Below are 27,960 nucleotides of genomic sequence, written 5' to 3'. Positions count from 1 at the left end.
AGTCGGTAATTGCTGAGATGGGTGGATACAGGGCCTCAAGCACCCTAGGGACTGAGGTCCTCAAGTAACAGCAGAGGTCCTGGCTGAGCCAGGAGCAGTATGGCCTGTGCCCTGGCGAGTGGAGAGCCGCGAGTGGGGCCAGGAGAGGGGGTGGGAGACTCCGGCGTGGAGGGAGGGGCAGCACCTGGCGGGGTCTGGGAGGCGCTGGCTGTTGCGGCTCAAGGCAGGGACACCCCTGAACCTCCACAGGGCAGAGTTGTCTGGCAGCCCAGGGTCAAAGTTAAGAGGGCGAGTTCGCAGCAGATTGACGGAACCCCTGTAACCCACTGTGAATTCATTTTAAGTGCCTGGAGCGAGGTTGGTCAAGCCCTTGCTGAGCTCGAGTGAGGGAGTCAGTCAGGGAGGACCGAGCTCAGGGTGAGAGTGAGGGGCAGCTAGCACGGTGAGTCCTTGTCACCCGGGTGGGTTCTGGGGACCCCCTTGAGTTCAGTGGTGCCCTTTGAGTAGCCTCACTGGAGGCTTGTTTGGGGGGTAGAGGAGGCAGAAGCCCACTTAGAAGACGTGCTCATTCCTAGTGGTGGTGGTTTCTGAAGCAGTTTATACTATTTGGTTCGACTGTGAACCAGTCCCCTTGCAGGGTCATGTTTGATGGTGGGCCTGAGCTGAGGGCACAGCCTTCCTTCTCCTGCACCCCACACTCATCTGTCGTCTTTTTGGCAGCCCCTCCCCCCTCTCTGCACCCTTGATGATGGGCCTGAGCCTAGCTCCCCTGTTACCACGGAGCCCCTTGTGATTGAGTGGGTTCCAGGTTCCAGGCTCCTGGGAGACATGCTGGAGGCAGAGCCTTTGTGCCATTTCTTCTAGAGACAGCAGTGCTGATGGTCATAGTGTGAGAGCGGTGGTCCTAGTGTGAGAGCAGAGTGTCTGAGAGTGGTGTGTGAGAGTGTCGTGTGTGAGAGTAGTGTGTGAGAGTGGTGTGTGAGAGCGGTGTGTGTGAGAGTGGTGTGTGAGAGTGGTGTGAGAGAGCGGTGTGTGAGAGCGGTGTGTGTGAGAGTGGTGTGTGAGAGTGGTGTGTGTGAGAGGTGTGTGTGAGCGTGGTGGTCGTAGTGTGAATAGTGGTGGTCGTAGTGTGAGAGCAGAGTGTCCGAGAGTGGTGTGTGAGAGCATCGTGTGTGAGAGTAGTGTGTGAGAGTGGTGTGTGAGAGTGGTGTGTGTGAGAGCGGTGGTCGTAGTGTGAATAGTGGTGGTGGTAGTGTGAGATCGGTGGTGATAGCTCGGGTGCTGAGGTATCTAACCGTGAAACAGCAGTTGCCCCTGAGTGGGGGGCTGCCCCAATCCACGAGGAAGGGTCACAGAAGGGCCCGCCTATGGGCACTTTTCCAGTGCTGCATCCCCAAGGCAAAGGCCAAGACAAGGAAGAACGTGGCCTCGGCCCAAGTCCTGGAAGCAGAGTGGCCTGAGGTGAGAGCAGCCGGGGGCTGGGCCCCTCGGATTGGCCTTCACCCGGCGAAGCGTTGGGGTTGTGTTTCATTTTGTGAGCCTGGTTGTGGGCCCTGCCAGCCAGGGCGTTTTGGCCTCCTGGGCAGGATCGACCCCAGCAGGTTGACCTGGTAGGTGGTTGTGCAGGTGCTGCGTGGAGGACGGGCGGGGGCCCCACCAGAAGGGAAACACTGGCTGGAGGAGTCACTGGGGCATGTGGATTGAGCTATAGAGTCAGTCCTTGAAGCAGAAAGGCTAAGCCCCTTAACATCTCCCATCTTACAAAGCACAGAACAGTGTGTCCAGTATCTTAATGACGAGTACCTACTGCTTATGTGTATAACATATAGCCTCATAGCTTCACATGTCTACTACATGCCTCTTACAAGTGCTGGGCAGTGTTCTAGGTGCTGAATACTCAGTATGTAGTAGGGGATACGTAGCCCAGGATTTTTTTATTTGTGCAAAGAAAACTAGAAGAATGAAAGACTCCATGTGGTTCAGTTTGAGAGAGTTCACCACGTGGACGGCACCGCGTGCATGAAAATTGTGATAAAATACATATAACATGAATTTAACATTTTATCCAATTTCTTGAATGACTGGGTAACCTCAGTGGAGTCAGGCTAACAGATGGCCTTGGGGTACCATCAGTCTTTTTCCCAGAGGAACACTCCAAGTCCTGATGGCCTTGTAGATCTTACCTTTCTTCCTCACTCTCCCCAGTGGTTCTAGGTCACTTGTCTGTGTGTCATTTAAGAATCTCTTTATCCACTTTGTTGTTAGGTTTATGTTTAGGGAAGTTTCTTAGACTTCCCTGGGTCTTGAGAAGGCAGGCTTGGATTCCAGGTTCTCCCCTGCTGCGTGCCTGCCAGGTCGAGATGGAGGCTGAAGGCTGGTCTGAGTTGTGGTGGTCTGTGTGGTGTTGGGGTCAGTGGACCCCCTCTTCTCTGGAGGGGCAGGGAGACCCTTTGTGTGGAGCCTGGAGAGACTTGACAGGGTCAGTCTTCAGAGTCTCGCTCTCTTTTTAATTTGTGTTTGCATTTAGTTACTTACTCATTTCACTGTTTTCTAGGAGTTGGCAACATCTACGGAAGAACTCAATGTATGCCGGGAACAGCTTCTTGCAAGAGAGAAAGAAATTGCTATGCTGAAAGCAGAGAGGAATAACCCCAGGGTCAGTAGGGGGATTCTCATGTGTTGACATTTGCCCCGCGGGGGTCACTGCCGGGCTCCGTGTTGCTGTCTTTAAACTCTGTCTGGTTTTCAAGTGGAGTTTTCACATCTTCCCACTGAGCAGACCAGGATGGATGAGTTTGGGGTTCTCATACTTTGCTTCAAATTTATGATGAGAGCTAATATAATTTTAGTACATTTGAGGGGGGAGTTCTCTGAACTTACATTTTTGTCCATGCTACAGTTTGTGTGGGGTCTTAGTTCCCCGACCAGGGATTAAAACCCATGACCCCTGCAGAAGTGCGGAGTCTTAACTACTGGGCCACTGGGGAAGTCCACTCTAACTTTAGGCTGCACTGGCGGGATTCCGACTTGCCTTAGCATGTTCCTGGCTATAGCATGAGGCTGAGAGGGGTTATCAGCCCTGAATTCAAGCATGAAGTTGAAGGTGCTCCTTTGGCCCTGCCCTGGAGCTGCTGCTGGAGCACCTGGAGTGCCTGGTACCCCGGTGCGTACCGTCCCTGCAGACGACGGCAGGCAAGTGGCAGGCTCAGTCCCCAGCCGGCATGACCAGCGAGCTGGAGGTGCTCAAGGCACTGAAGTCACTCTTTGAGCACCACAAGGCCCTGGACAAGAAGGTACCAGCCACCCGGCCATCCCGGATTTGTACACTTGCTGCCTTGTTAGGTGGATGATGCATGTATTTATGTAACTAGTTGACTTTTGAGCTTCTTGAATTCTTATAAATACATTTTTTCTGTAAGAAGTCAGAGTTTTATATGGTTAAAAAGTGTTGCCTGTGTCCATGCTCAGTCATGTCTGAGTCTTTGTGACCCTGTGGACTGTAGCCCGCCATGCTCCTCTCTTCCTGGGACTTCCCAGGCAAGAATGCTGGAGTGGGTGGCCATCTTTTACTCCAGGGGATCTTCCCGACCCAAGGATCGAACCTGCCGTCTTGCATTGGCACGTGGATTCTTTACCATTGATCTACCTGGGAAGCCCCCAGTTAAAAAGTATTAGTTGGTATAAATGTTTCCAGATTTATTATATTCTGTATATCAATTTGCAATTAAAAACTAGGTAATAGAATTATTTTAGGATAACATTTTTTTCTCTCAAACTTAGAATTTAAAGCTGTTAATAAGCAGATTTTCTTGACGTTAAGATCAATGAGATACATTAAATGTATTCTGTTACAGTAGCCGTGTATTAGGGTGAGTATACACTGGCAACCCACTCCAGTACTCCTGCCTGGAAAATCCCATGGGTGGAGGAGCCTGGTAGGCTGCAGTCCGTGGGGTCGCGAAGAGTCGGACACTGCTGAGCGACTTCACTTTCACTTTTCACTTTCATGCATTGGAGAAGGAGATGGCAACCCACTCCAGTGTTCTTGCCTGGAGAATCCCAGGGACAGGGGAGCCCGGTGGGCTGCCATCTATGGGGTCGCACAGAGTCAGACACAACTGAAACGACTTAGCAGCAGCAGCAGCAGCAGCAGCAGCAGCAGCAGCATACACTAAGAAGTGCACTAACGTATAGACACACATCAACACACGAGGAGCACTTGAAGGGTGTAGTTTGTTAGAAGAATTAGGTGCCACACATAAAGAGGTAAGTTCAGTCATCATGTAATTTCAGTTAGTTCAGTTCAGTTCAGTCACTCAGTCGTGTCCAACTCTTTGCAGTCCCATGAATTGCAGCATGCCAGGCCTCCCTGTGCATCACCATCTCCCGGAGTTCACTCAACCTCACGTCCATCGAGTCGGTGATGCCATCCAGCCATCTCATCCTCTGTCGTCCCCTTCTCCTCCTGCCCCCAATCCCTGCCAGCATCAGAGTCTTTTCCAATGAGTCAACTCTTCGCCTGAGGTGGCCAAAGTACTGGAGTTTCAGCTTTAGCATCATTCCCTCCAAAGAACACCCAGGGCTGATCTCCTTCAGAATGGACTGGTTGGATCTCCTTGCAGTCCAAGGGTTTGTCATTTGTATCCTTTCATTTTAAAAAAGTATGAAGGCTGTAGTGGTGGAAATCAGATGTTCTTTTTCTTTCTGATTGAGGACCAGCCCACCTGGGTTATTTTAATGACTAGTAAACTAGACTTGTGGCTCAGAGCTGCAGGATCTCTTAAGTACCCCTTTGTCCAGTAGGAGACAAATTCTGACTCAAATCACCTGGTTCTAATCGGGATGGATCGCATCACCATGTATTTTCTTTTTATGCTGTATTTTCAGTTTTGAGTTGAGTTTTTCCAAATGGAATTTTGCTGTCTTTACTTATTTCTTTATTCTGATTCAATTTTTTGGTTTTCGCTGATGATTCTTAAAGAGAAGAATAACCCGAAAAAGATACTAATGGACGGGATGCTTGATGTAACTCACAAACAAGAAAACATGCCAAGCGCCAACGGAAAGGCATGTCTTCGGTCTCACTCTGTCTGGTTCTCGTCTTACTGGATAGTACTCAACAGTGCGGGGCTGTTGAGACCTTTCACCAATGCACCATGTAGGTCTGAATGGCCGTGAGGGTCGTGTGAGCTCCAGTGCGCAGAAGGCAGTTTTGATTTCACCCATTTCCCGGAAGTGCTGCATTCCCTCCCTCCCGAAACAAGGCTGTCTAAGGTTTCCTTTCCCCCTTAGAGAACCAGCGACGGCTCTCTAAGCCGTGAGGAAGACCTGGCTCAGGTGATCGAGCTCCAGGAGATCATCAAGAAGAAGTCACGGGAGCAGAGCGAGATGAAGGACCGCCTGGCAGCCCTCTCTGCCCACGTAACAGAGCTGGACAAGGACCTGGACATGGCCAGGAAGGACCTCCTCAAGTCCAAGGAAGTGAACGTGAATCTACAGCGGGACGTCCGTGAAGTGAGTGACAGTGGACGTGTCTGTTGTCCTGAGGCGGAATGTGGGTCCTTTGTTCTCCCTGTGATCTCAGCCTTGGCATGGCTGCGTGAGCAAGAGCAGAGCACTGGCGAGACCGCGACTGGCTGCCTTCCCGCCTCTGCGTCGAGGTCTCTGGGGTAAAGAGGCCTGGTCCAGGCGGGCCGTTGGCAGTGGACCAACGTGAGGGCAGTCCTAGTGCTGTGCTGCACCCTGGGTGTGGACTCCTCATTTCCACAAGTTCTAGGGGGCCTAGTGTGTTCCTTTTTTAAAAATTCATTCATTCACTCATTCATGTATTGGAATATAGTTGCTTTACACTGCTGTGTCAATTTCTGCTGTACAGCAAAGTGAACCAATCATATATATACATATACGCATGTATCCCTGTGTTTTAGATTTCCTGCCCATTAACTTCACCACAGAGCACTGAGTCGAGTTCCCTGTGCTGTACAGTAGGTCCTTACTCGCTGTGGACTTGATGCATAGTATCAGTAGGGTGTATATGTCAACCCCAGTCTCCCAGTTCATCCCCCTATCTGCCTGTTGAATGTATTCCTGATGATGCTGAAATTTCCTTCTGATTCACTCAGGCGAGTCTGAACGTCTGTGGAGCCCGTTCTCTCGGAGAGATGGGAGCATGCTGCGTGGGCTCTGCTGAGGCAGCTTGCCTGGCCATCTTCTCTAGTTTTCTGAGGTTCCGCTCCTTGAAGGGATGTGTGACAGTGATACCAGCGGTCAGACAAGTCGAGTGGCATTTGCTCACCCTCAGATCCTCAGGCCCATGCTGTGTAACCATGCAGAATCGGGATGTTTCTGGCGGTCATGTCTGCGGGTGTCATGATTTATGAGAAACTCCCTAACGGTCACTGTGAAAACAGAAGAGAGCTGGGGGCTCAGGCCTCCTCCTGTGAGCCTCGCCTCTCCTCTGTGCGCAGACAGACAGTGCCCACCCTGCCCCACCCCTCCCCTGTGAGGCCGTCTCAGAGAGCACCCCTCCAACATGTGGTACAGCAGGTGTACTTGTTTAGTAGCTCCGTGTGAGTAATTCTGTGTGAGAACTCAAAACAGAAATATTTGCACGTTTGTATAACCTATTCACACTACTCTTTGGCAACAGGAGGAGATTAGGTGGCAGAGTTTAATACGTAGAGAATTCTGGAAAAAGCGTTTTTAAGACCTTTCACGTTTAATGTTAGGACAACATCGGTTACTTAGTGAGCACGGAGGGACCTGAAATGGATTTTGAGCCGGCAGACAGGAGTTGCACCAGCAGCAAGCTCTGCTCCTGGTTTGAGCGTTTCACACACGTGGTGTAACTGCTTTAGGAGAACTAGGCTTGAGAAGGCTGCTCCCAGTTGTGTTACACTTTGACTTCTGTTTCCACTCATCAATATTCTTATTTAATTTTGAAGAAATTGCATGAGATTTTTCCAAGTTTTACCCGAGGAAATGAGCCTCAGAGCTCGCTGTTGGATCTGTTGAAGGTCCCTCCCTGTTCTGGGTCAAGCCGGCCTGTATGGTGTAGGAGACAGAGGTCCTCATTTCATGCCAGGTACCTTCCCTCTGGGAATTCTTGCAATGACAGAGTAGTTTAGTGTACTGTTTGTTTGCTGTTTGGGTTTATTATGTAGAAAAGAAGCTTGGTAAATCGAGTGGCCAGACGGACGTTAAGACAGATGGGTGCCATCGTGGCAAATGTGACATTTGAGGTAGGCGCATTTTTGCTCACATCTCAGAAAACTGCCATGTCTAGGACTTTAATTCTGAGGACGCTAATTTTATGTTTGATTTGAAACTTAGGATTTAGTCCCACTTTTTTACTCTTAAGTGTATCGGAGTATTCTATGATAATGACTTAGCTTTTCTCCTCTGCAATGCCTGGTGTAGGCTATGGCCCAGAAGGAGGACATGGAGAAGAGAATCAGTACACTTGAGAAACGCTACCTCGCTGCACAGCGCGAAGCCATCTCTGTGCACAACCTTGATGATAAACTTGAAAATGAAATCGCAAATAAGGATTCTGTGCATCGACAGGTAATGGCTTTTCCTGAACTGTGTCTGACCTTTACAGTAGTGAATACTGAGGAAGGAAGGTAAAGACCTTTTTATGTGACTCCCATGTTGGAAACCAAGTCCCAATGGAAAGTTCTTAGGACCCTAAAATACTGCGTTCAAAAGTGTGGATGTACATCATGATAAATCAGCTGTACTGAAAGGAAATACATTTTTTAAAAATTGAGGGTGACTGCAACTTAGAGGTTTAAATTATTTGGGATTTGGTTTAACCATTTTGTGGAATTCCACTCCTGACTCTTGTTTTACTTGACTTGAATCTGTTGGCTTGTTAGCATTTTTACTGAAAGAGCAGAGAGCAGCAGGGAACGTCACAGCAGCTGGCTGCCTGTTGGGAACTGGGGTCACTGTGACAAAAGGCAGGGTTAGAGCTCCAGTCTGATTAGGGTTTGTACTTCCTGTAGTTTGGTGAGCTTTACTTGCTCCTGTTCCTGTGTGGTCTCAGATAATCAGGACTTAACCAGGAAAACCAAATCTGGCTTCTCCAAAACAAATTAAGTCAGTCTGGTGTGTGACAAAGTGTATCACTGGCCCCACTACAAAAATAAAATACTAGAAAGCCATTGAAATTTATGAGGTGGAATGCTAATTAAGAGCATTACAATATACAAAACAATGGCTGTAAAAGGCAGATCAGAAAAGACTACCTCCCATATGCTGTTGTTTTCTGAGGGTTTTAAAGCATATCTTATTGTTTATGTATGTACATAGAGTAATATGCACACAGGAAAAATAAGAAAGCTGCTTAGAAATAAATGCTACCCTCTCAGGAACCCGAGCGTATAGATAATTTCATTTCTGTTTCAAAAAAGAATCTGTCTAAATGTTCTACACTGAAAGTTTTCAGAGTAAGAAGATCTGTTAAAAGGATAATCATGCATTTACAAATATTAGTTGACTGGCATTTCCCCAGGCACACTCTGATCAGGTCTGTATTTCAGAGGAGATGAAAGCCATATTTTGGCTTACAAGCCCATGGCCGTCTGCAGTCGGTAGGGTTCCCTTCATCACCAGATGATTCTGGTGATGTTTTAAGAAGGGTCAGTACTGACCCTTAACTTGTCAATAAGAATGAATAAGCTTCTACAGAAACCTGATCTTCTTTAATATATAAGAACTTTTTTTTTTTAAGACTTCTTTGGAGACGTTTAGGAAAAGCAAATACTCTGGCAGAAGGTGTTCTGCCCACTGAGACCAAGCCCAGAAACACTGAGAGAAAAATTACCGTGACGCAGCTTCCGAAACAGAACTAACCCTGTAGACACATGCATTTCGGTTTTGTCTCAGCTTACTAACAATGGCAGAGGCTCCACCACTTGGCCCGTTTTGATGTTCTGCTCTCTCTTTGTAGAAGGAGGATAAAGACCGACGGTTGCAGGAGTGCCTGGAGCTGGCAGAGCAGAAGCTGCAGCAAATGCTGCTGGAAGTGGAGGCTGAGCTGGCTCAGCGCATGGCTGCGCTCTCCAAGGTGCTGCTCTTGGTCCCCAGGGGGCGCGGGGAGGGCCTGTTCCCGTGCTGTCCCACCCTGCCCCTCCTCGAGCTGCTCAGTCCACGAAGGAGCGCGGACGCGGGGGTGGTGCTGCCCGTCTGAGATGGGAGCGCTCCCTGAGTGTCAGACAGTCCCCGCTCCCGTGTCATCCCTACGTTAATTTCCCTCCAGTTTTGTCCTGTGCTCTGTGTGTCCCCAGGATGCTTCAGCTCCGAGTCACTGCTGCTCAGAGTTCAGTCAGCAACTCAAAGCCTAGCAGGATAAAGAACTAGAAAAATCCCATTCTTATTTAAGAGATGGCCAAAATAGCTCTATAATAAACACAGTTTTAAGTCTTTATTCATACATTGTCGACTAAGTCACAGCGGGGCACAGTGCAGACCCGGGGCCCCACTCCCAGCTTGCAGTCCCCGGGAGCCAACGGGTGAGAGGCCACGTCCAGGAGACCTGGTGCTGCTGGGGCCATGGTCCCCATAGCCAGCCAGCCACCCCGACCTTCTGGAGGGAAAGGTGTTGCCCCGCATTGCTGGTGGGCACTGGCTGGGCATGGAGAGGCGGGCCGGGCCTGTGCTGGCCCGGCTGTCGGAGCGTTGCCTGGAGCTCAGTGAGTGGCTGAGTGGCCGGCCGGTCTCCGGAGGCGGGTGGTGTCCGGTGCTCGCAAACCCTCCCCGAGCAGGGTCACTAACAGCCGCCAGGGGGCGCCCTTCTGCCTGTGATCTTCCTCTCAAGGGTTGGTTTCTTCTCTCCCCTGGCATCTTTGCTGTCTGTCCCAGGTCGGCCTTGAAGTCTGAACTTTTGTCTTCCGGGAAACTCTGCCACTAAGGAGGCTAAGCTGTTCGAACTTACTTCGCAGCTTAGGAAGGAAGAACGTGTGCCCTCGTGTGTCCCTTGCTTGCCACTGCCTGCTGCCCACGCTGGCTCGCCAAAGGCAGTCTGAGGAGGGGGCGCATCGGCCGTGGGTGTGAGGCCTGGGGCCAGGGGGAGCACCTCTCCTCTCACGAGCCGGTCACCAGCACCCTCCATCATCCACGTGTCACACACGGAGCCGCGCTGGCTGAGCAGGCGTGCGGGTGTGCCCCCCCCACCGCGAACCCGGGGCCAGTGGTCCGCACAGAGCATGGCCCGCTTGCTGTCCCTGTGGTCACAGCCCGCGTGCCGTCAGGACAGGGTCGGTGCGAGCGGAGCTGATGCTGTTGGCCTACAGGCGGGAGAGAGACAGAGCAGCATCGAGGAGAGGGAGCGCCAGATAGAGGCCCAACTGGAGGAGAAGAGCGAGGAGCTGCCTTGGGTGCCTGTGGGCCAGAGCCGCGGCTGGGCGGGGCTGGCGCTGCCTTTCTCCGCCGCTCCAGTCTCTGCCGGGGAGTGTGCATGTGTGGCCCTGTCTGCTGATCCAGGCACCCAACCTCGGGAGCAGGGCCAGATGTGGTCTCCCGTAGGTGGTTGTCAGGGGCCAGGGGGTCCCTACGTTCAAGGAGGACGCTTGTTGCTTTGACCAGCCAGGCCAGGGAGCTGCTCAGGATACAGTCGGACCTTACCAGGGCCCCTCAAACAAACTGAGGGTGCCAGCCCAAGGCCCGTGAAACTGAAGGCATGGTGCCCAGGTGTGGAGGTGCTTGCCTCGGACGTGGCACTGGAGTCCCACATGCCAAACTGCTGGTCCAGACGTGGTATGTGTGTGTAGGATGGCTGCTCCTAGGCAGGAGGAGAACCGTAGTTGCGCTGCGACAGAAGGCGCGCCAGGAAAGGGCGATGGTGGAGGCTCTCATCAGAGAGCCCTGAGAGAGGTTTCCCGGAAGGGTTGGCCACACAGCGGTACAGACCATCCAGGAAATGTAGTGGGGATCCCAGGTCCAGCCTCAGGGGTCAGTACTGTCCCTACCATAGCTGTGTTCTTGGGCCTGGACTGCAGAGCCTCATATGCGTGCTCCCAGAGGGCTGTGGTTCTGACTCCCATCATGAGACCTCGGTGAGGCTCCCTCCCTGCTTAGGCAGAGAGCTCAATGTCTCCCTATCAGGGGTGTACTTCCTTACTTTCAGAACTGCTGCTCAGAGGCTGTTGAGATTGGGATGCTGTTTATGACTAAGCCAATTCAAAGTAAACTTTTGTTTTGCTTTAAAAATATTTGAATGCTGATGCCTTATTGGGGAAGCTGTGACAGGTTTTATTTCCTTGGGCTCAAAAATCACTGCAGATGGTGACTGCAGCCATGAGATTAAAAAATGCTTGCTCCTTGGAAAGCTACGACAAACCTAGACAACATATTGAAAAGTAGAGACATCGCTTTGCCGACAAAGGTCCATATAGTCAAAACCATTGTTTTTCCAGTAGTCACTTATGGATGTGAGAGCTGGACCATAAAGAAGGCTGAACACTGAAGAATTGATGCTTTTGAATTGCGTTGCTGGAGAAGACTCTTTTTTAACAGAAAATAACCTGTTAACCCACTCCAGTACTCTTGCCTGGAAAATCCCATGGACAGAGGAGCCTGGTGGGCTGCCATCTGTGGGGTCACACAGAATCAGACACGACTGAAGTGACTTAGCAGCAGCAGCACCAGCAACCTGTTTTTTAATTTTTTACAATGGAATATTTCAAACATGCACAAAAGTGGACGGAGTAGTATAATAAACACCCATGACCAATCAATTAGCCTCAGCAATTTCTAACACAGGGCCAATCTCAAATATATCATTCTTTTGTCTTCTCTCCATTTTTTTTATACAGTAGGTCCTAAAACAGCTTTTTAAACCATGAAATTGATGCTCGTTTTATAAAACACAGACTTTCCAACTTTGTTGTTACATTTAAAAATTGCTTGAGGTAATTATTTCCAATTTTTTAATATGAATTTTCATGTTGGAAAAGACCCTGATGCTGGGAAAGATTGAAGGCAGGAAGAGAATGGATGACAGAGGATGAGACAGTTGGATGGCAGTTCTGGGAGTTGGTGATGGGCAGGGAAGCCTGGCATGCTGCAGTCCATGGGGTCGCACAGTCAAACATGACTGAGCAACTGAACTGAACTGAATATGAATTATCATTGGAAGAAAAGCTACGACCAACCTAGACAGCATATTAAAAAGCAGAGATATTACTTTGCCATCAAAGGAACACCTAGTTAAAGCTATGGTTTTCCCAGTAGTCATGTATGGATGTGAGAGTTGGACCGTAAAGAAGGCTGAGCACCAAAGAATCGATGCTTTTGAACTGAGGAGTTGGAGAAGACTCTTGAGAGTCCACTGGACTGCAAGGAGATCAAACCAATCAATCCTAAAGGAAATCAGTCCTGATTGGAGGGACTGATGCTGAGGCTGAAGCTTCAATACTTTGGCCACCTGATGCGAAGAACTGACTCATTGGAAAAGACCCTGATGCTGGGAAAGATTGAAGACAGGGCAAGAAGGTGCAATAGAGGACGAGATGGTTGGATGTCATCACTGACTCGACGGACATGAGTTTGAGCAACTTCTGGGAGATAGTGAAGGACAGGGAAGCCTGGCGTGCTACAGTCCATGGGGTCACAAAGAGTCAGACACGACTGAGTGACTGAACAAGAGCAATCATTACAAAGAATTCAAGTGATGTTTCATGTAAAGAAAAATATGTGAAAGTCTATCTCCACTGGCTTTTTTTCCAAAATGAATTTTCTCACTTTTTGCTTTATAAATTGAATTCATTTTACACCCTTAATCCAGAATCAAGCTCCTGTTTATATATTGGGAAATTCCTCCACCAACGTATGTGTAAGCCAATCCCCTTTCAAGTGTACTTGTTTCTGAGTGTAAATCTGCTTGCTCCTCAAGCCTTTTCGACAGGAAATGGCTGGTGACACTAAGGTCCCCCAGGTGCTCTGCCAAAGAGAAGTGTTGGGAGTGACCTTTGACCAGTGAAGTCCCTGCCTCCCTCTGCACCTGCCCGTCTGCTCTGGGGATGCTCAAGAGCCCACCAGAGGTGGCTGTGGGAGGGGACTGCCTTGGGAACCAGGGCACAGGCCGCTCACATTGCGGCTCCCTGGTGCTTTTAAAAGAACGACGACTATACTTGCTCTTGAAGTTTATGAGTTTTCGTTTTTCCTGTTTTAGGCAAGGCAAAGAGAAAAAATGAATGAAGAACACAATGAACACTCATCAGATACCGTGGATAAGCTTCTGTTTGAATCAAATGAGAGGCTTCAGCTTCATCTGAAGGAGAGAATGGCTACTCTGGAGGATAAGGTGAGCCAGCTTCACGGCCCCTTTACAAGAGATGCATCTGGCCTGGCCTGGCTCAGCCCGGTCTGTGTGTGGGGGAAATCTCCAGGACAGAAGTTGGAAAACTCCCATAGAGGGCCCCAGAGTGAATGTCTTTACTGGTTAGAGTAGCAGCATTTCATGCTAGTCAATAAGCGTGACAGCATCCACAGGCAGTGTGTAAAGGAACAGACATAGATGTGTGCCCGCAACCCTTACAGAAAGCATCAGTGAGGCGGAATCACCAGTGGCCCCGATGTCACCAGCCACTGTGCTAGAACATTCTTCTAGGTCCCCCCTCACCCCTTCGTTCCTTTCTTGGAAGTTTATTTCTGGGGCTTTGCTGGCAGTCCAGTGGCTGGGAGCCTGCCTTGCAAGGTCAGGGACGCAGGTTCGATCCCTGGTTGGTGAGCTAAGATCCCATGTGCCACGCGGCAATCACATCAAAGGAATCGAGCATGATGCAGCTAAGGCCCGATGCAGCCAAATCAATAAGTTTAGTTCAGGATCTTTTATATAATGTGATTGAAAAGATTGAAGCAAGTAAAAGCAAGCATTCTCATATTCCAACTCTAGCCTTCTCTCTTTTTATTTGCTTTGGGAAATGTCTGAGAACCTCTATCAGAGCAGCTCAGTGGGCAACAGTCTGGTTCAGGTTCGTTGAAAACCTGTCCCAGCTGCACCAGTGCCCTAAAGACGAGGCCCAGAACCTTCGCTGAGGTCAGCGCTTGGGCGATGCTTGTCTGAGAGAGACCCATGGTCACTACAAGTTCTGTGGCACATTTTTCCCCCACAAAAACCAAGATGACACCCACACCTCACTAGAGACCTCACTTCACCCTGACCTGTGGGCTGGCCCTGAGGTGGGGATAGTTTTGTCTCAGGTTTGAATTTTGCATGTGAAACCTGCGCCAGTTTCCTGAGTGACCACTGAACTGCAAAAGCTGAAAGCAAGTATAAAGCAGTTTCGCTTACCCCAGGGACCTGGCCTCCTTGGATCTAGAAGATCAGTCGGGGAAGGAGGAGTTTTTCTGTGTACAAGTTAGTGTTAAAAGTTTTCATCTGGCTTGGTGCTGACACTTCACTCTGGGCGCGAAGTCCGCCCCTCATCCCAAGGTGCTTTTGTTATGCCCGGAGTCCGAGTCCCCAAAACTGAGAGAATAAGACATCCACAGCAATGCAAAAGCATAAAGGGGTTTATTACTAGCTTGAGCCAGGACCCAGGTTTCATCCAGCATAGTGGAATCCGACAAGGGCCCCGAGTTCTGAATCACATATACTTTTATACAGACGGTTCTTTGTTTCTGTAACAGCATAGCTGATTGCTTAAACCATATGCGTGCACGGGACTTTTAAACCTCACATCCCTATCTGGATTGGCTCGGGTCTGGTGCGGGCGGGGGGCTACGGGGATTTTTCTGATTGGTCTGGCTACACTGCCTGCGGGCCTGCCCCTTAGAGCCTGTCCTGGCTTCTGTTTGGTCCTAACACTTTATGCTTTCAGACAGAAGAGTAGCCATCCTGCAGTCCACGCAACGTCTGTTAAGAATTGATTCTAAAGCACTGTGTGTATCTTTTTCAGAATTCTCTCCTATGGGAAGTTGAAAATGCAAAAAAGCATTTAGAAGAGATGCAAAACAACAAGGTCCTTAAATCTCTAAATCCTTTAGAAATTTGTTAAGAGCTGAACTGAGCTGGGTTCATTGTTACAGTTACTACAGATGCTTAGTGGAAGTGGAGTTGCATTTTCCTTATGGCTAGTCCACTGATGTAACGTGTATGGCATTTCTGGTTTTGAACACTGAATGTGATTTGCATTATAGGTGGATTTAGAGTGTGTGGCCATTGTGTGTGGTTCAGAATTCTGAGTAGTCCTTTCTAGGTTCACCCGAAAGCTGAGACAAAGCATGAGCCTTTTCATGTGGACAGTGCTGTCCGTCACAAAGATAATACGAGCCACATACACAGTCTAAAATTTCCTAAAAATGAGCGGGCTGCTTTACATGCTTTTTTCACCGCAAGTCTTGAAATCTGTGTGCTTTCCACATCGAGCTTTGCACCGGCCTGCGTCACATCCTCAGTGGCTGCACAAGGCGAGTGACTGCCGTGGCCGACAGCACAGAGCTGCCAGGTTGAGTCGAGTGACTCGGAAACTTAGCCCGTTTGACTTGTTTTACCCCGTGAGGAGGTGAAGTGGGGTGTAGAGGAATGAATGTGAGGAATGCCCAGGAATGAAAGTGAGGTCCATGGAGACAGTCTAAAGCAATGAGAGGAGTGAGGGCAATAGAGTGAGTCCTGTCCCCCGCCAGCCGAACCCCGACCCCAAGTCCAGCTTCTCTCTTCAGACTTCATTGTCGTCAATGGCTTGCCATGTTTCCTCCAGAAGCTTTTCTACAGCTGAGATGTAACTTCTTATTCATTATGGTTTATAAGGGTTAGTATTGTTCTGAGTGTTTATATTTGCTATGGAACACTTAGAGTACAGTTTCTCAGAATTAAATGTTCAAAAATGTGTGATTTTAAGGCAAGAGAATGGAGAGGACGTGCTGATCGGGCTGATGGGGGTGAACCCATAGGCAGCTAGTTTGCTGGAGCGGAGCAGGAATGATGGCAGGTGGTCCTGGAGCCAGGAAAAGGGGTGGCCCAGCCCTGCGGAGGGGTCGTGACGAAGACAGAAAGTGAGGGTACTGGCCACAGGGGACAGGGAGTCACCAAGCCAGCACCTCGAGGCTGCCCCTCGGTTGCTTTGAGGTCATGTCTGGGGAAACAAGGCAGGACCTGGGTGAGAGTGGGGCAGGGGGGAGATTTGCGGAGAGGAGGATGTGAGGTGTGAGAGTGGGAGGGCGGCACAGGGCCCAGCAGGCATTCTCCCCTGTGTCTCAGATGACAGAGCCTCCCTTGCGGTGTGAGGGGCCATCCCCAGAACAGCCCAGCCCGAGGGCCTGTGCCCTGAGAGGAGAGCCACGGGAGGCTGGCCCTCCCATCCCCTGGCTGCCCCTGCTCACTCCTGTCTGTGTGTGTTCAGACCAGCCTGCAAAACGGAGGGCTGGGAACCCCCGAGGACGGCGCTCCTCGGCTGCCGGGAGCCAGCGTGAGGAATTCCACCTGTGACAAGGTCATGCGGCAGAGCTCTGATGGCAAGGCTAATCAGACCTCAGGTTTTCCCCCTGGCATTCCCTGAGCATCCACCCCCCAAAATATAAGAATCTGCCTGCCTTTCCACTCTTCTGACATTCTCTGGAAAAAGTCAATTCAGGGCTTTAGTCTTCTGCATTTGAAAGAGTGTTTCAATCCAAAAACCCCTCTGATGGCTTTTTAGCCTGCCTGCAGGACTCGTACAGCTGCGCATGTGACCGCAGGAGGCACAGGAAGCTTAAAACATCCTTGGAATGTAGGGGCTTCCGAAGAGTCAAAATCATTAGAATAGGACTGATTAAAGGTTTCATTTGTTGAGCCAATACTTGCTGCCAAATTTTCATATCCTTTATTTTTAGATATAGTTGGTATATAGAAAAACAAGTAGTAGACCTGGTATTAGCAACATTAGATCTTTGAGTTAAGTACCTTCTTTGTTATAACCCACTGCACCTTTGTTCTATAGAGATGTAACTTTAATGCTTTAGGGAGATGCAGATTAAAGAAAAACACTTCAGGGGAAACGAGATTAACATTCATTAAGGAAGAGAGCCAAAAAGTGTTAACAAGCCTCTTGGCCAGAAGATAATGTAAATCACCTGAGACCTTTTGTATACAAAAAGATATACAGAAAGAGTCTGGGCTGCTAACACTACATAATTTTGTATTACCCATTGATCTCTATGTATAATCAAAAGTATAAAAGGCCTTGAAGGACAATAGAAGGAGAGCCAGTCGCTGGACTGGTTTCCCCCGTGTCTCCTCTTTACTCTAATTTCAGGCTGAATTCCCATCTGGGACATGGAGGCTCACTCTGTCTACTTACTTGTCCCAGCTTTTAAGATCCGTAAGAGAGAGAGCCCAAGGCGGGGCACTCTCCGATATTCAAACGGGCGCCGGTGGCCTAACGTAGATGGTATAAGCTCCTTGTCTGGAACTTTATTGGTTTTCCAAGTAACCCAAGTTAATCAGCCTCTTCTCTCCACTTAATTTTCCTACTACACTATTTCTTCCTAATCTAATCTTATATTAATAAATAAATAAGTCTTTCCTCACCGACTCCGTCCGCCCTTCGAATTCCCTGGATCCACCGGGGCTGGACCCCGGCACTCGGCGAACTAGTACCAGTGATGACCAGCGGGGTGGACCCAGCAGCTGCGGAGCTGAAGGATTTTTTTTTTTTTCTAATTTTCCTTCAGCCTGGCTGATGGAAGCATGGATGTATTTTTGTAATTTTCAGTTTTTGTCTCTGACTCCATCAGCCCACCCTTGTGAATAACCTCATAGGATTGCCTTCCGTCCACGCTGAGACCTGAATGTCACCAGGCCATCTAGGAACTGGATTCTCCTCCTGCCGGTTTCTTCAGTACTGCTCGTTTAAGAGATGGCAGTGTCTCATAAGCATGGCCCATTTGTCCAAAGTCAGGGCTTCCTTGTAAAATTGTGTTCAGCTCCTGATAGACTTGAGCTGTCCGGAATGTTGCTGACGAGACGTGGTCCTCTCGTGCCCAGGTGCAACCCCTGAAAGATCAGGACCGGGAGCGTGGCCAGCAAGCCAGCACGCTGGCCAACGTGGCCCAGGTGTTCGAGAATGACGAGGGCGTGTCTGACGGTGAGGGCGACGGGGTCACCCTCTTCAGCACGCCCGCTCTGCTGTCGCCCAGTGGGCAGGCCGATGCCAAGACTCCGGTCGGGAGGATTCAGGAGCAGCTGGACAAGATCAATGAAGAGATCTGGTGGGTGCACCTGAGCCCAGCTCCCCGGAGACTCGGCTTCTCTGAGGAGCTGTCTTCTGCTTAGGGAAGTCTGAGTGTTCTGTAGTAAGAAAACTGACTTCAGGTCTGCTTCGAGAATTTTCAGTTCTGAGATTGCCCTTGATTATAAAGCTCAGTCAGCCAGGGCGTTCTGTCCACAGTGTGGTGTCAGCACTCTGTGGGGGGTCGTTGTGGGGTGTCCCCCCCTCAGCTCTGGGCCCCAAGGTGGGTGAGGTGCCGAGGCAGTGTCCCCTGTGGCCCGTGCACCCTCCAGCACTGAGGGTTCGCCTTCGTGTGTCCCTCGGAGCCTTCCAGGTTCTGGTGAAAAGCCACCTGGAACAGAAAAGCTGGGGTTCTGGGGTTGGCAAATTCCCACTCAGATCTGCATTTTCCTTTTTAACTTAGTACGTTGTGAAGTTCGGCTTGTTGTTAGACAGTATTCCAAGGACATGTGTTTGAGTTTTTCTCATCTCATCAGTATATTTAAAATGTTTTCTTTAGACCCAGTCTTGGCAGTTATAACAGTTTACAAAACAGGATAGAACCCAAAGGCCCGCCTCGTGGTGAGCAGGGGGCCCTGGGTCTGGGTGCAGCTGGGTGGCTGGGGGCCCCGAGGCCTACCTGGTGCCACACCCGCACAGCTGTGCCTCCTGTCCCGAGTCCACGTTCAGAGTGGCCGCAGGCCGGTGACCCTGCACAGGACCTGGCAGAACTGCTGCTCAGATTGTTCTCATCCGGTCACCCCTGGCCAAGGTGCCCATTCCTGCCGGTCGAGTGCGGGGGGCTCGGGGGAAAAGGCGGGGGTGAATGGCACAACCAGCAAACACAGATGGTGCCGCTTGCACTTTTGATGCTGAGACAGACTGCTTTGTGGGCCGTGTTTGAGCACAGACAAGCTCAGAAAGATTGTCTTTCCTCATCCCCGTAGGAAATTTAGAACAGTTACATATTAATATTTTTATTTCTACAGCAAGTTGTCAGGTAAATGTGATTTTTCCTTATGCAACAAGTTGACTTGATGTAAATGGTAAATTCTGTCCATCAACTTGTCAACGGTGAAAAACTTTCAAGATGTATAAGTAGAAGTGAAACTGGAGTGTTTACTACCTGTAAGGATCTTGTCTTTTAATTTGAAAATCATTTTGTTTGCATAATCTTGTATTTAATCTGTATATAAAATCATCCATGACACATTAGGGGAGAAGAGCAGTAACTGTGAATTCTAGGTTAATGCAGCACATTGACATGAATCCAGAAACTCACACAGAGCTGGTGGAGAACTTCATCAAGTGATGCGTTTGTACATACACAAGCTTAAAAAAAATTAAAAGTGCAACTCAGCACTTCATCTGGTCTGGAGACTTGTGTTTAGAAACTCTAGGTTGCTCGTGAATCGCTGTTTTGGTTATACGGAGTTCCGGATTCCCAGTGGAAAAGATCTGAGGCACTGACGTGCATCTCTGCCCTGAGAGCAGGGCAGGTAAAGGTGGTCAGCTTCAGGTGTCTCCTCACAGGAGAGTCACCACCCAGGCCCCATCAGAATGTTAAATAAGTCAAATCAAACGTGAAGGATCAGGGGCCACCTTGTAAGACTCAATGATAAGTTATTCTAAGTTTGAGAATATTCAAAAGAGGGAAAGCTGGTCCTTTTTGCTCAGATGTTAATTGAGCAACTCTTCCTGGAATTTGCTAATCGTGACACAGAATGCAAGCCTAAATTTGTTGTCCAGACACGTTCCTCTGCTGACAAAGGCAGGTGATTTTATTCTATTTTAGGTTGATCCAAGAAAAGAAGGAGAACACGGATCAGTGGGCTGAGAGGATTGAGAGCAGGGTGGGCAGGGGGAGCTTAAGCAACCTTTGGTGCTTTAACTCCCTCAACCTGAATCCCGCCTCCTCGCATGCCAGCTCCTGCCCGCCCAGCAGAGGGTGCTCCAAGCCCCGAATGAGGCGGCACAGCCTTGCGCGGGAAGTAGACAAGCTAGGCTTCATGACTGGTACGTGTCTGCCTCCTCCCTGCCGTGCCCTCCCCGAGCACACTGGTTTTCTTTTGTTTGTTTGTTTTTTCTCTTTTTACCCAGAAGAAAATCAGGTACATTTGCTATGCTCAGAGGTCTAAGATTTTTAAAACTGCCTAGTCTTTAATGGGGCTTCCCTAGTGCCTTAGACGGTAAAGCGTCTGTCTGCAATGCAGGAGACCCGGGTTCGATCCCTGGGTTGGGAAAATCCCCTGGAGAAGGAAATGGCAGCCCACTCCAGTATTCTTGCCTGGAAAATCCCATGGACCGCGGAGCCTGGTAGGCCACTGTCCATGGGGTCGCAAAGAGTCGGACATGACTGAGCGAAATCATTCCATAATTGCACAGCGACAAATTAGTCTTGATATTTGGACTCCTGGCTTAGGAATCTAAACTGGTCTGCTCGCTAATGGGCCTGGCCGTGTGCTCAGGCCAGCTCTGCATGTGAAACCAGATTAAAAGCCCGGTGCCCCAGGGCCCCAGTGAAGAAGTTGGGCTTCCTCACTCTTCCGAGTCTGAAAACGAGATGACGACCTAGGGCTTTTGGTGACAGAGTGTGTGGCTCTAAAGCACATGTTCCAGCTTTCTTCCATGTTTAGCTTAGGTTTGGTGAGTGCATTGCTGTTTACCCCATGAAATCATGTTTACAACACTCTGCTTTGTAACTGCACTTGTATTATCACTTATTTTGGTTACCACCCGTTTCATGTTAGCTGCATTGTTAGTCGGCATATAATTAAATTGACTGTGAATCATTTAGCGGCATGTGAAGTGGCAACTAGTCCATTTTGTGGTCTTTTGAGACACTGTTTTTATCATTTGCATCGTTGGCTAATTAGTTGATATGTAAAAGTCTTTGATGATTTCTCTGTAGTTTCACGACTGATTTCTTTCCGAGTGTTTGTAAAAGAGCAGTCTGTGTATTTTGTCCTGCTGTTGGAGTTCTCTGACGGTGTGTCTGCTTTCAGCATTGGTTTTGATTTCCTGGCTCATCCTGTTGTCTGCTTAGTGGTTGTCAGTCCAAACCCCAGCTCCCCACCACTGCCCCGCCTCGCCCCCGAGGCTGTAGTTTACTCATCCATCTCTCCTTCCCCGTCCTCCCACTTGCTCTGGTCATAGCAGTGCTGTGGTCCACAGCAGGTGTCCCCTTAGTCGGGTTTGTGCTTTGTCTTCATGTCTCATCAAATGGTGTTTTTCCCCCATAGCAGTAAGTTTGAATTAGCATATCACTATGCAGTTACAAGCATAATATAGATGGATCCTAAACCACATATCATGTGTAATTAATAAATGAGATTATCTTTACTTAAATGATCTTCTTAAGTGTAGAATTAATGGACTTTTGACACAATATCCTTTCTGTGTTGGTGCTTGTATTTTTAAGACTATAAATCTCATCAGCGTTTGCACAGTTAATGTCTCTACTAGACTCTTTAAAAAGCATCTTCTATGGTTAATAAAATGTAAAGACTGCACCTGCTATTATGCTAGCTTTCATTCTTACATATTTTCACAGGGAACCTGGTTTAATAAATTTACTTTGAGAAGTTTTAAATCAAATTTTAGGTAAGCATTTTATGTTAATGTCCAGTATGTGGTTCGATTTTTCAGTGTTCAAATAGGTATTATGGTAACTTCCTCATCAGTTAAATTACTATTTTAAAGTATAACATGTTTTTTACGAAGAGAAACTAACTTATAGAGAAGTTTGGCTGAGAAGAGACAACTGTTAAGGGCCTTTTTTGTACAGAATGCTGTGCTTTAATAAATTGTGATGTTGTGATAGAATTGTATCTTCCTGAGTAATAATTTATAGTGTTTCTCTAGTAAATCTTGAATAGCTTATTTAATTTCTGTGGTCAAAAAAAATGTTCTGTTTCCAGTTACATGTTCTCTAAATCTTCATCTCACTTATATGTTTGCCATTATTTTTGCTATACTGTATTTGTCTGTACTGATTCTTGAATTTTTAGCTTCAAAGTCTCAATAAATCTGGTTTCTCTTCATTTCTTTGCATGCATCTATCAGCCTAGTGATTTAAGGAAGCATTGTCGAAAGGTAAACTATTTAGTAATTTAGCATGCCCTTGTTTCTCTGTGAAGTAGTAGAGAGTCCTTATCATTTTACATGAATGAACACTGTGTGGTTATGTACTGGTGAATAATTGACATTTTAATGGAAGCAATGAAACTTACCCACCACTTAAACTATGCTGATGGTTCTGTTGGAAATAGGTCATTTGTTGGGACAATTGTAACAGTTTGCCTATCTCCCACTTGTTTGCCTTCTAATCATCTCATGCTTATTTATAATAGACATAGTATTATTTATTATTTAAAAATTTTTCTTTACTAATTTTTTTGGCTGTGCTGCACAGCTTATGGGATCTTAGTTCTCCAACCAAGGATCAGACCAGTGTCCTGGCAGTGAAAGTGCCAAGTCCTAACGTCTGGACCACCATGGAATTTCTACTTAGTGTTTTTTTTTTTGTAAACAAATGACTGAATCAGAGCCATAGAAGTTAGATTTGGGGGAAGCCAATTTAATGACAGTGGGTAGCAGTGTGCAGGAGACTCTGTGCACCAGGCACCGTGTCGAGTGCTTTCTGCGTCTGTCATCTAATCCCGCAGACACCCAGGTGAGGTCCAGGCTGCTGTTATCCCCATTCAGCAGACAGGGACACTGAGGCTTAGAGAGGCCAAGCACTGTGCCCAGGCTCCCACACCCAGCAGTGTGGTTCAGACTGCTCTGATCAGAGCCTGGACACTTACTATGGTGCCGTCCAGCCCGCTTTGCTCCAGAGGCTCTCGTGTCCATCACGGCATCCCTGATGGAGGGAGCATCAGGAGGGAGCTCGCTGCCTCTCCCCTTTGGTCACTTGGTTGAGCCCGTTGTTGGAGTCCAGTGCCCCGGGGGCTGGCCTTCCTTGTCCCTCTCCCACTCCCAGCCTGCTGATCGAGCACTCCTGGGGCCTTCCTGCAGGACTCGGGCAGCCGTGCTCTAGTTCAGGCAGCTCAGTGCCCGGGAGCCCTTCTGCTGGGCCCAGCAGAGCAGCGCCATCACCCTGGGGTTGGTGACCTGGGTGTGCTGCTCGCCCGCTCTGTGGCCTGCTTTGCCCTCCTGTTAAGTGAGGACATGGCACTGCCCATCCTAGTCACATGGGCACCAGTGGGGCGGCTCCCATCCTGGGGAAGGGCTGCCAGGCTGCGCACCCAGAGGCCTTCCTTAGCAGGAGGCCCGGGGGAAGGGGCTGGCCGTGGTCCCTGACTCTGAGGCAGGTGTTTGTCTCCACTGAGTCCATAGTCAACCCAGGTGTGTCACTTCCCTGCTCTGTTCTTTGTTGTTTCTGATTTTTATAAATGCTTATTTTAACTTGAATTTGAGATTGATCCCTGTTCAGTTCCATGTGGATAATTTCTAGCCTTTGTAGCCCTCTGTTGTCTGAGGTTTCTTGGTAGAGATCAGGGGAGGGTGCCTAGTTTATCCAGCTGCTGTTAAACGAGTTCAGCTGTATTTTGCACTAAGTCACTTTGTTGTCACCAAGCTCCTGTGGGGCTGCATGGGATCAGTATTCTTTACAGAATCCCATTAAAAAAGGACTGGTTAGTTGGTTAAAACAACACACTCATTGTTTATAAAAATACTTGCCATGCATGTTTCCCCAAACCTCCCCTGCTTAACCACACACCCAAATGTATAAGTGAGACCTGTCTGGACCCCGAAGGGGTTCATCTGTTCCCCACACTGTTGCCACCACTGTCTTTCCTATCTTCAGACCCAGGACTAGCAGCAAAGCTGGGAGTCCAGGAGAGATCATCTTTTTTTTTTTTTTTACATCCCTTCCCTTTCGAACCTCCCTCCCATCTCCCTCCCCATGCCACCCCTCTAGGTTGATACAAGATTATTTCTTAGTGAAGACCTAGGAGAGCTTTATGTAAACCACAGTGAGCAAATGACCCTCAAACTGGGTGTAAGCACTTCAGTATGTAGCCCCCAGTCTGTGTGTTACTGAGAAATACAAGCCAGACACATGGTGTTCGCATGGAGGGCTTGGGTACCTTTTCTGTGTTTGACTTGTTGTCATGGGTTCAGTAACCTGCATCATCACTACAAATGATCTTGGGTGGTGGTACAAGCTGTTTCCTTTTCTCCTTCAAATAGAAAGGTCTGGATGGCTTTGCTGAGAGGTTTCTTACTCTTGCTAGTGGTGCTTCCGAGCAGCATCTGGCGATGAGCACAGTCCTTTCATCAGGGCAGTTCATGCCATGCAGGGTTCACGGTGCTGGCGTGGCTCTGCTGTCCTGCCTGGCAGGGCCATCTGGTCGCTGGATTCCAGGGAGTGTGGAGCCCGGGTGCAGGGAGGCTCCCGTCCAGGGTCTCTGCACTCAGTGGGGTGCTCTCGCTGCTCCATGGCCCCGCTCCCTTGAACAAACAGTCGTTTAAGATGGCATTAAGCTAGAACAAGGCATTTTGTTGTACTTGGTGGATAGTATAGCTAATATATTTTCAAATAATTTTCTGGTTATAATGTAACCTGTGTGATTGCCTTTTTCGACACAGTCCATTGTTAGCCATTTTTACACTTACTTCACTCCCTTAGTTGCCAGCTTTACAGGAAGAGGTAGAAGATGATGAGACCACCATCAAAGGTGAAACCCTGACCTCCGCCTCGCTGCGGTCCCTTCAGCTGGACCGGCTGGACACGGGGTCGCTGCGCACAGCCAGCAACGAGGACATCAGGGACGCCTGCAAGTAAGGGGCCTGCTCGCCTTGTCGTCAGTTTCAGGAGCCCTGCGCCTCTTATCTTGAAAGAGTTGCAAGGATGATTGTAAAGGAATCTGACTGGATTCGGTGCCTGTGTTTAGTGGTGGACTTCAGGTGCTGGGGTAGAAGAGCTCAGTGACCTCAGTGATTTTAGAAAGCATCTGTCTCTATGTATTGACTCCTGTGGGAGGTTTCTTCCTGCTCTTGCTAGAGGTCTGCCCGGCCTGGGGCACGTTCCTGATGGTTACGGCTCCGTGACTCTTGGATTTGCTCTTGAGGGTCCCTCCCTTTTCCTCAGGGGTCTCCTCTCAGGAGACTGTCTGTCCCCTCCTGTGACTGACATTGTCCTCATTCAGACCCCCACCTGCTGAGCTCCTGTTGTGAGCCAGGCAGCACTCGATGGAGGGCACATGCGGTCACCTGACCAGCAGCCCTGCACAGTGACCGTCGCTCTCCTGCCACGGCCGAGGACGGTCACCCTGCAGGAGGCGGGGGGAACTGCCCAGAACTGGGGAGCTTGCCTTCTCTGGGAGTGTCGTCACCTGCAGAGCAGCGACCCTGAGGGAGGGTTGGAGCACCCTCTGCACCAGCTCGTCTGGAGTGAAGCCCTCCTTGGGGAGACCTCCAGTCAGAGAAGCTCAGCTTCCTGGGGCCGTTGTTTATGGCCGGAAGTCTGCATTGCTCATGTGGAGTGTGGTTGGTGAAGGAGACTCCACTGTCTGCTGCGAGGTTGAGGCGCGGATGTTGCTGGGTGGCCGTTTCTATCCGTAGGTCTTGTGGAGGGGTGTGTGTTTGCACGAGGGTGCCGGTTAAAGGTCGTTTTCTCTCCCCGAAGCTCGACACGCTCTCAGGACGGCCCCGGGGGCAACCCCAGCAACAGCAACAGCAGCCCGGACGCGTTGCAGAAAGCCCCACAGAAGAAGGGCATCAAGTCCTCCATCGGTCATTTGTTTGGCAAAAAGAAAAAGGGCCAGCCTGGACACACCAGCAAGGAGGCGTTAGGACCAGGTGGGTGCTTCACAGTTCAGAGGGAGGAGGGTCTGCATGCATGTCCCTTCTGTGTCTCCCCCGCTGTCCCCACGAGGCTCCTGTCAGTCACGCTGGGTGTCCTCCTGGGAGGAGCGGAGGAGGTGTCTGTCTTCTTTAGGGTCTGAGATGATCGGATCAGTTGATGAGTGGATGGGTGGATGGATGGATGAATTAAGAGTGGATGGATGGATGGATTGGTGAGTGGATGGATGGATGAACAGATGGCTGGCTGGATGGGTGGATGAACGGAGCGTGGAATGAATAAAGCAGATGTTTATACTCCAATGAGAAACATACTCTACAAAATTGACTGAGTAGGAGCTGGTCAATGATTGTTTCCTCCAGAACAGTGACACGTGTTTGGAAATGGTCTAAGTGCTCATCAGTGAGGAGTGAGGTACAATCTGTGGACACCCCACAAGGAACAGCACCCCCTCCTTCCTGCCACTTTCCCCATCCCCAGGAGCTCATCAGGGGTTCTTCCCATGCCCCCCACCCCAGCCCACAGCCACGCAGGTCCTCCTGGGGTCTCCTCATCACACAGTGTTATCATCAGGCCCCCCATCTCACTCGGCTTCATCTCCTTAAGGACAGGGTATGTTCCTGCCTCTTCAGCCAGATAGTTGTTGAGTGTCTTCTTTTTGCTGGGTGTGGGATTTATAGGGTAAGTAAAACAGATATGGTCTGGAGCACAGTTAAGTGAGAAGAGAGAAAAAGGAGCAGATTATTAAATGCTATCCCTATTATTAATAAATACCACACTGAGATGGATGGCACATTGATTATATACCAGATGCTGTGTGTGCCCCTTACCAAGCAGGTGCTGCCACCTCCCGATTTACAGAGGAGGAGACAGTGATGGTCGCACGGTTAGGGAGTGGTGAGGGCAGGTTCACACCCACGTAGTGGGACCATGCACTTTGCTGAGCCCCAGCCACCTCTCTGGTGGATGCAACAGAAATGAGATGGCTCTATGGCATCACTGATTCGATGAACATGAGTTTGAGCAAACTCCAGGAGATGGGGAATTACAGGAAAGCCTGCAGTGCTGCAGTCCACGGAGTGGCAAAGAGTCAGACACAACTGAGTGACTGAACTAAAACCTGAGTGTGTGCTAAACTGCTTCAGTCGTGTCTGACTCTTTGTGACCCCAGGGACTGTAGCCCACCAGCTCCTCTGTCCATGGGATTCTCCAGGCAAGAATACTGGAGTGGGTTGCCATGCCCTTCTCCAGGGCATCTTCTCAACCCAGGGATCGAACCCACATCTCTCGTTATCTCTTGCAGTGGCAGGCAGGATCTTTACCGCTAGCGCCACCTAGAAAGCCCCAGGGAACGCTGACAACTAGGAAATGCAGAAAATAAGGGCTGCTCCTAAGTTAAACTGGAAGAGCAGCAAGCACAGGTTGAAAAGAGGATAACACACAAAGAGCGACAACAGTGCTGACAGAGACAAGCCGGGATGTGTTCACCCACAAAGAAAATATCTGTGCCATTCGGAGGAGGAGCCCGCCAGCCCTTGGAGGGACAGTTGGAACCGGTATGAAAACCGAGGCCATGGTCAGCAGTGCCCACCCACACGGCCCGAGTGGAGTGGTGTCACTCACCAGCTTCCTGCGTCCCCAGAGCTGCTGGGGGTGACATCTGAGTGCTGAGGCCGGGCAACGTCCCCAAGTGAGCTAACGCATCCCTGCTCTCCTTCCAGTGCTGCTGCGGGGCTCTCTGTGGGTGGCCACCCTCATCCCCTGCTCTGCCACCTGCTGGGGCCCGGCTGTCCCCCTGGGATCATTTCAGCCCTTGACCTTGGGTGTTCCCAGCCCTCTGCCATGCTGGACTGGGACGCAACTCAGGACTTGGGCTTGAGATATCAAGGAGACTGTGAATCTGGAAGGACACAGCCCTGGGGCCCTCGACTGACCACGTGAGAAGAGCAGGAG

General features: G+C 49.5%; 1 protein-coding gene across 1 annotated transcript; it reads left to right on the top strand.

The window, feature by feature from the left end:
- Positions 1-99: 99 nt before the first annotated feature.
- LOC138434569 (liprin-alpha-1-like) lies at positions 100-27,948 on the top strand. The gene is made up of 22 exons (XM_069579386.1): positions 100-383; positions 1,221-1,461; positions 2,555-2,656; positions 3,129-3,293; positions 4,195-4,265; positions 4,965-5,067; positions 5,293-5,514; positions 7,420-7,566; positions 8,957-9,073; positions 10,299-10,382; positions 13,178-13,309; positions 14,907-15,000; positions 15,377-15,504; positions 16,350-16,415; positions 17,972-18,195; positions 19,990-20,210; positions 21,106-21,296; positions 22,260-22,289; positions 24,832-24,983; positions 25,831-26,003; positions 26,080-26,221; positions 27,729-27,948. The coding sequence occupies exons 1-22, from the start codon at positions 100-102 to the stop codon at positions 27,946-27,948; spliced, it is 3,309 nt and encodes a 1,102-aa protein (XP_069435487.1).
- Positions 27,949-27,960: the final 12 nt, after the last annotated feature.

Source organism: Ovis canadensis, chromosome 2, assembly GCF_042477335.2.
Source record: "Ovis canadensis isolate MfBH-ARS-UI-01 breed Bighorn chromosome 2, ARS-UI_OviCan_v2, whole genome shotgun sequence".
Classification (NCBI taxonomy): domain Eukaryota; kingdom Metazoa; phylum Chordata; class Mammalia; order Artiodactyla; family Bovidae; genus Ovis; species Ovis canadensis.
The sequence above is the reverse complement of the archived record's forward strand: the minus strand, read 5'-3'. Positions and strand labels throughout refer to the sequence as shown.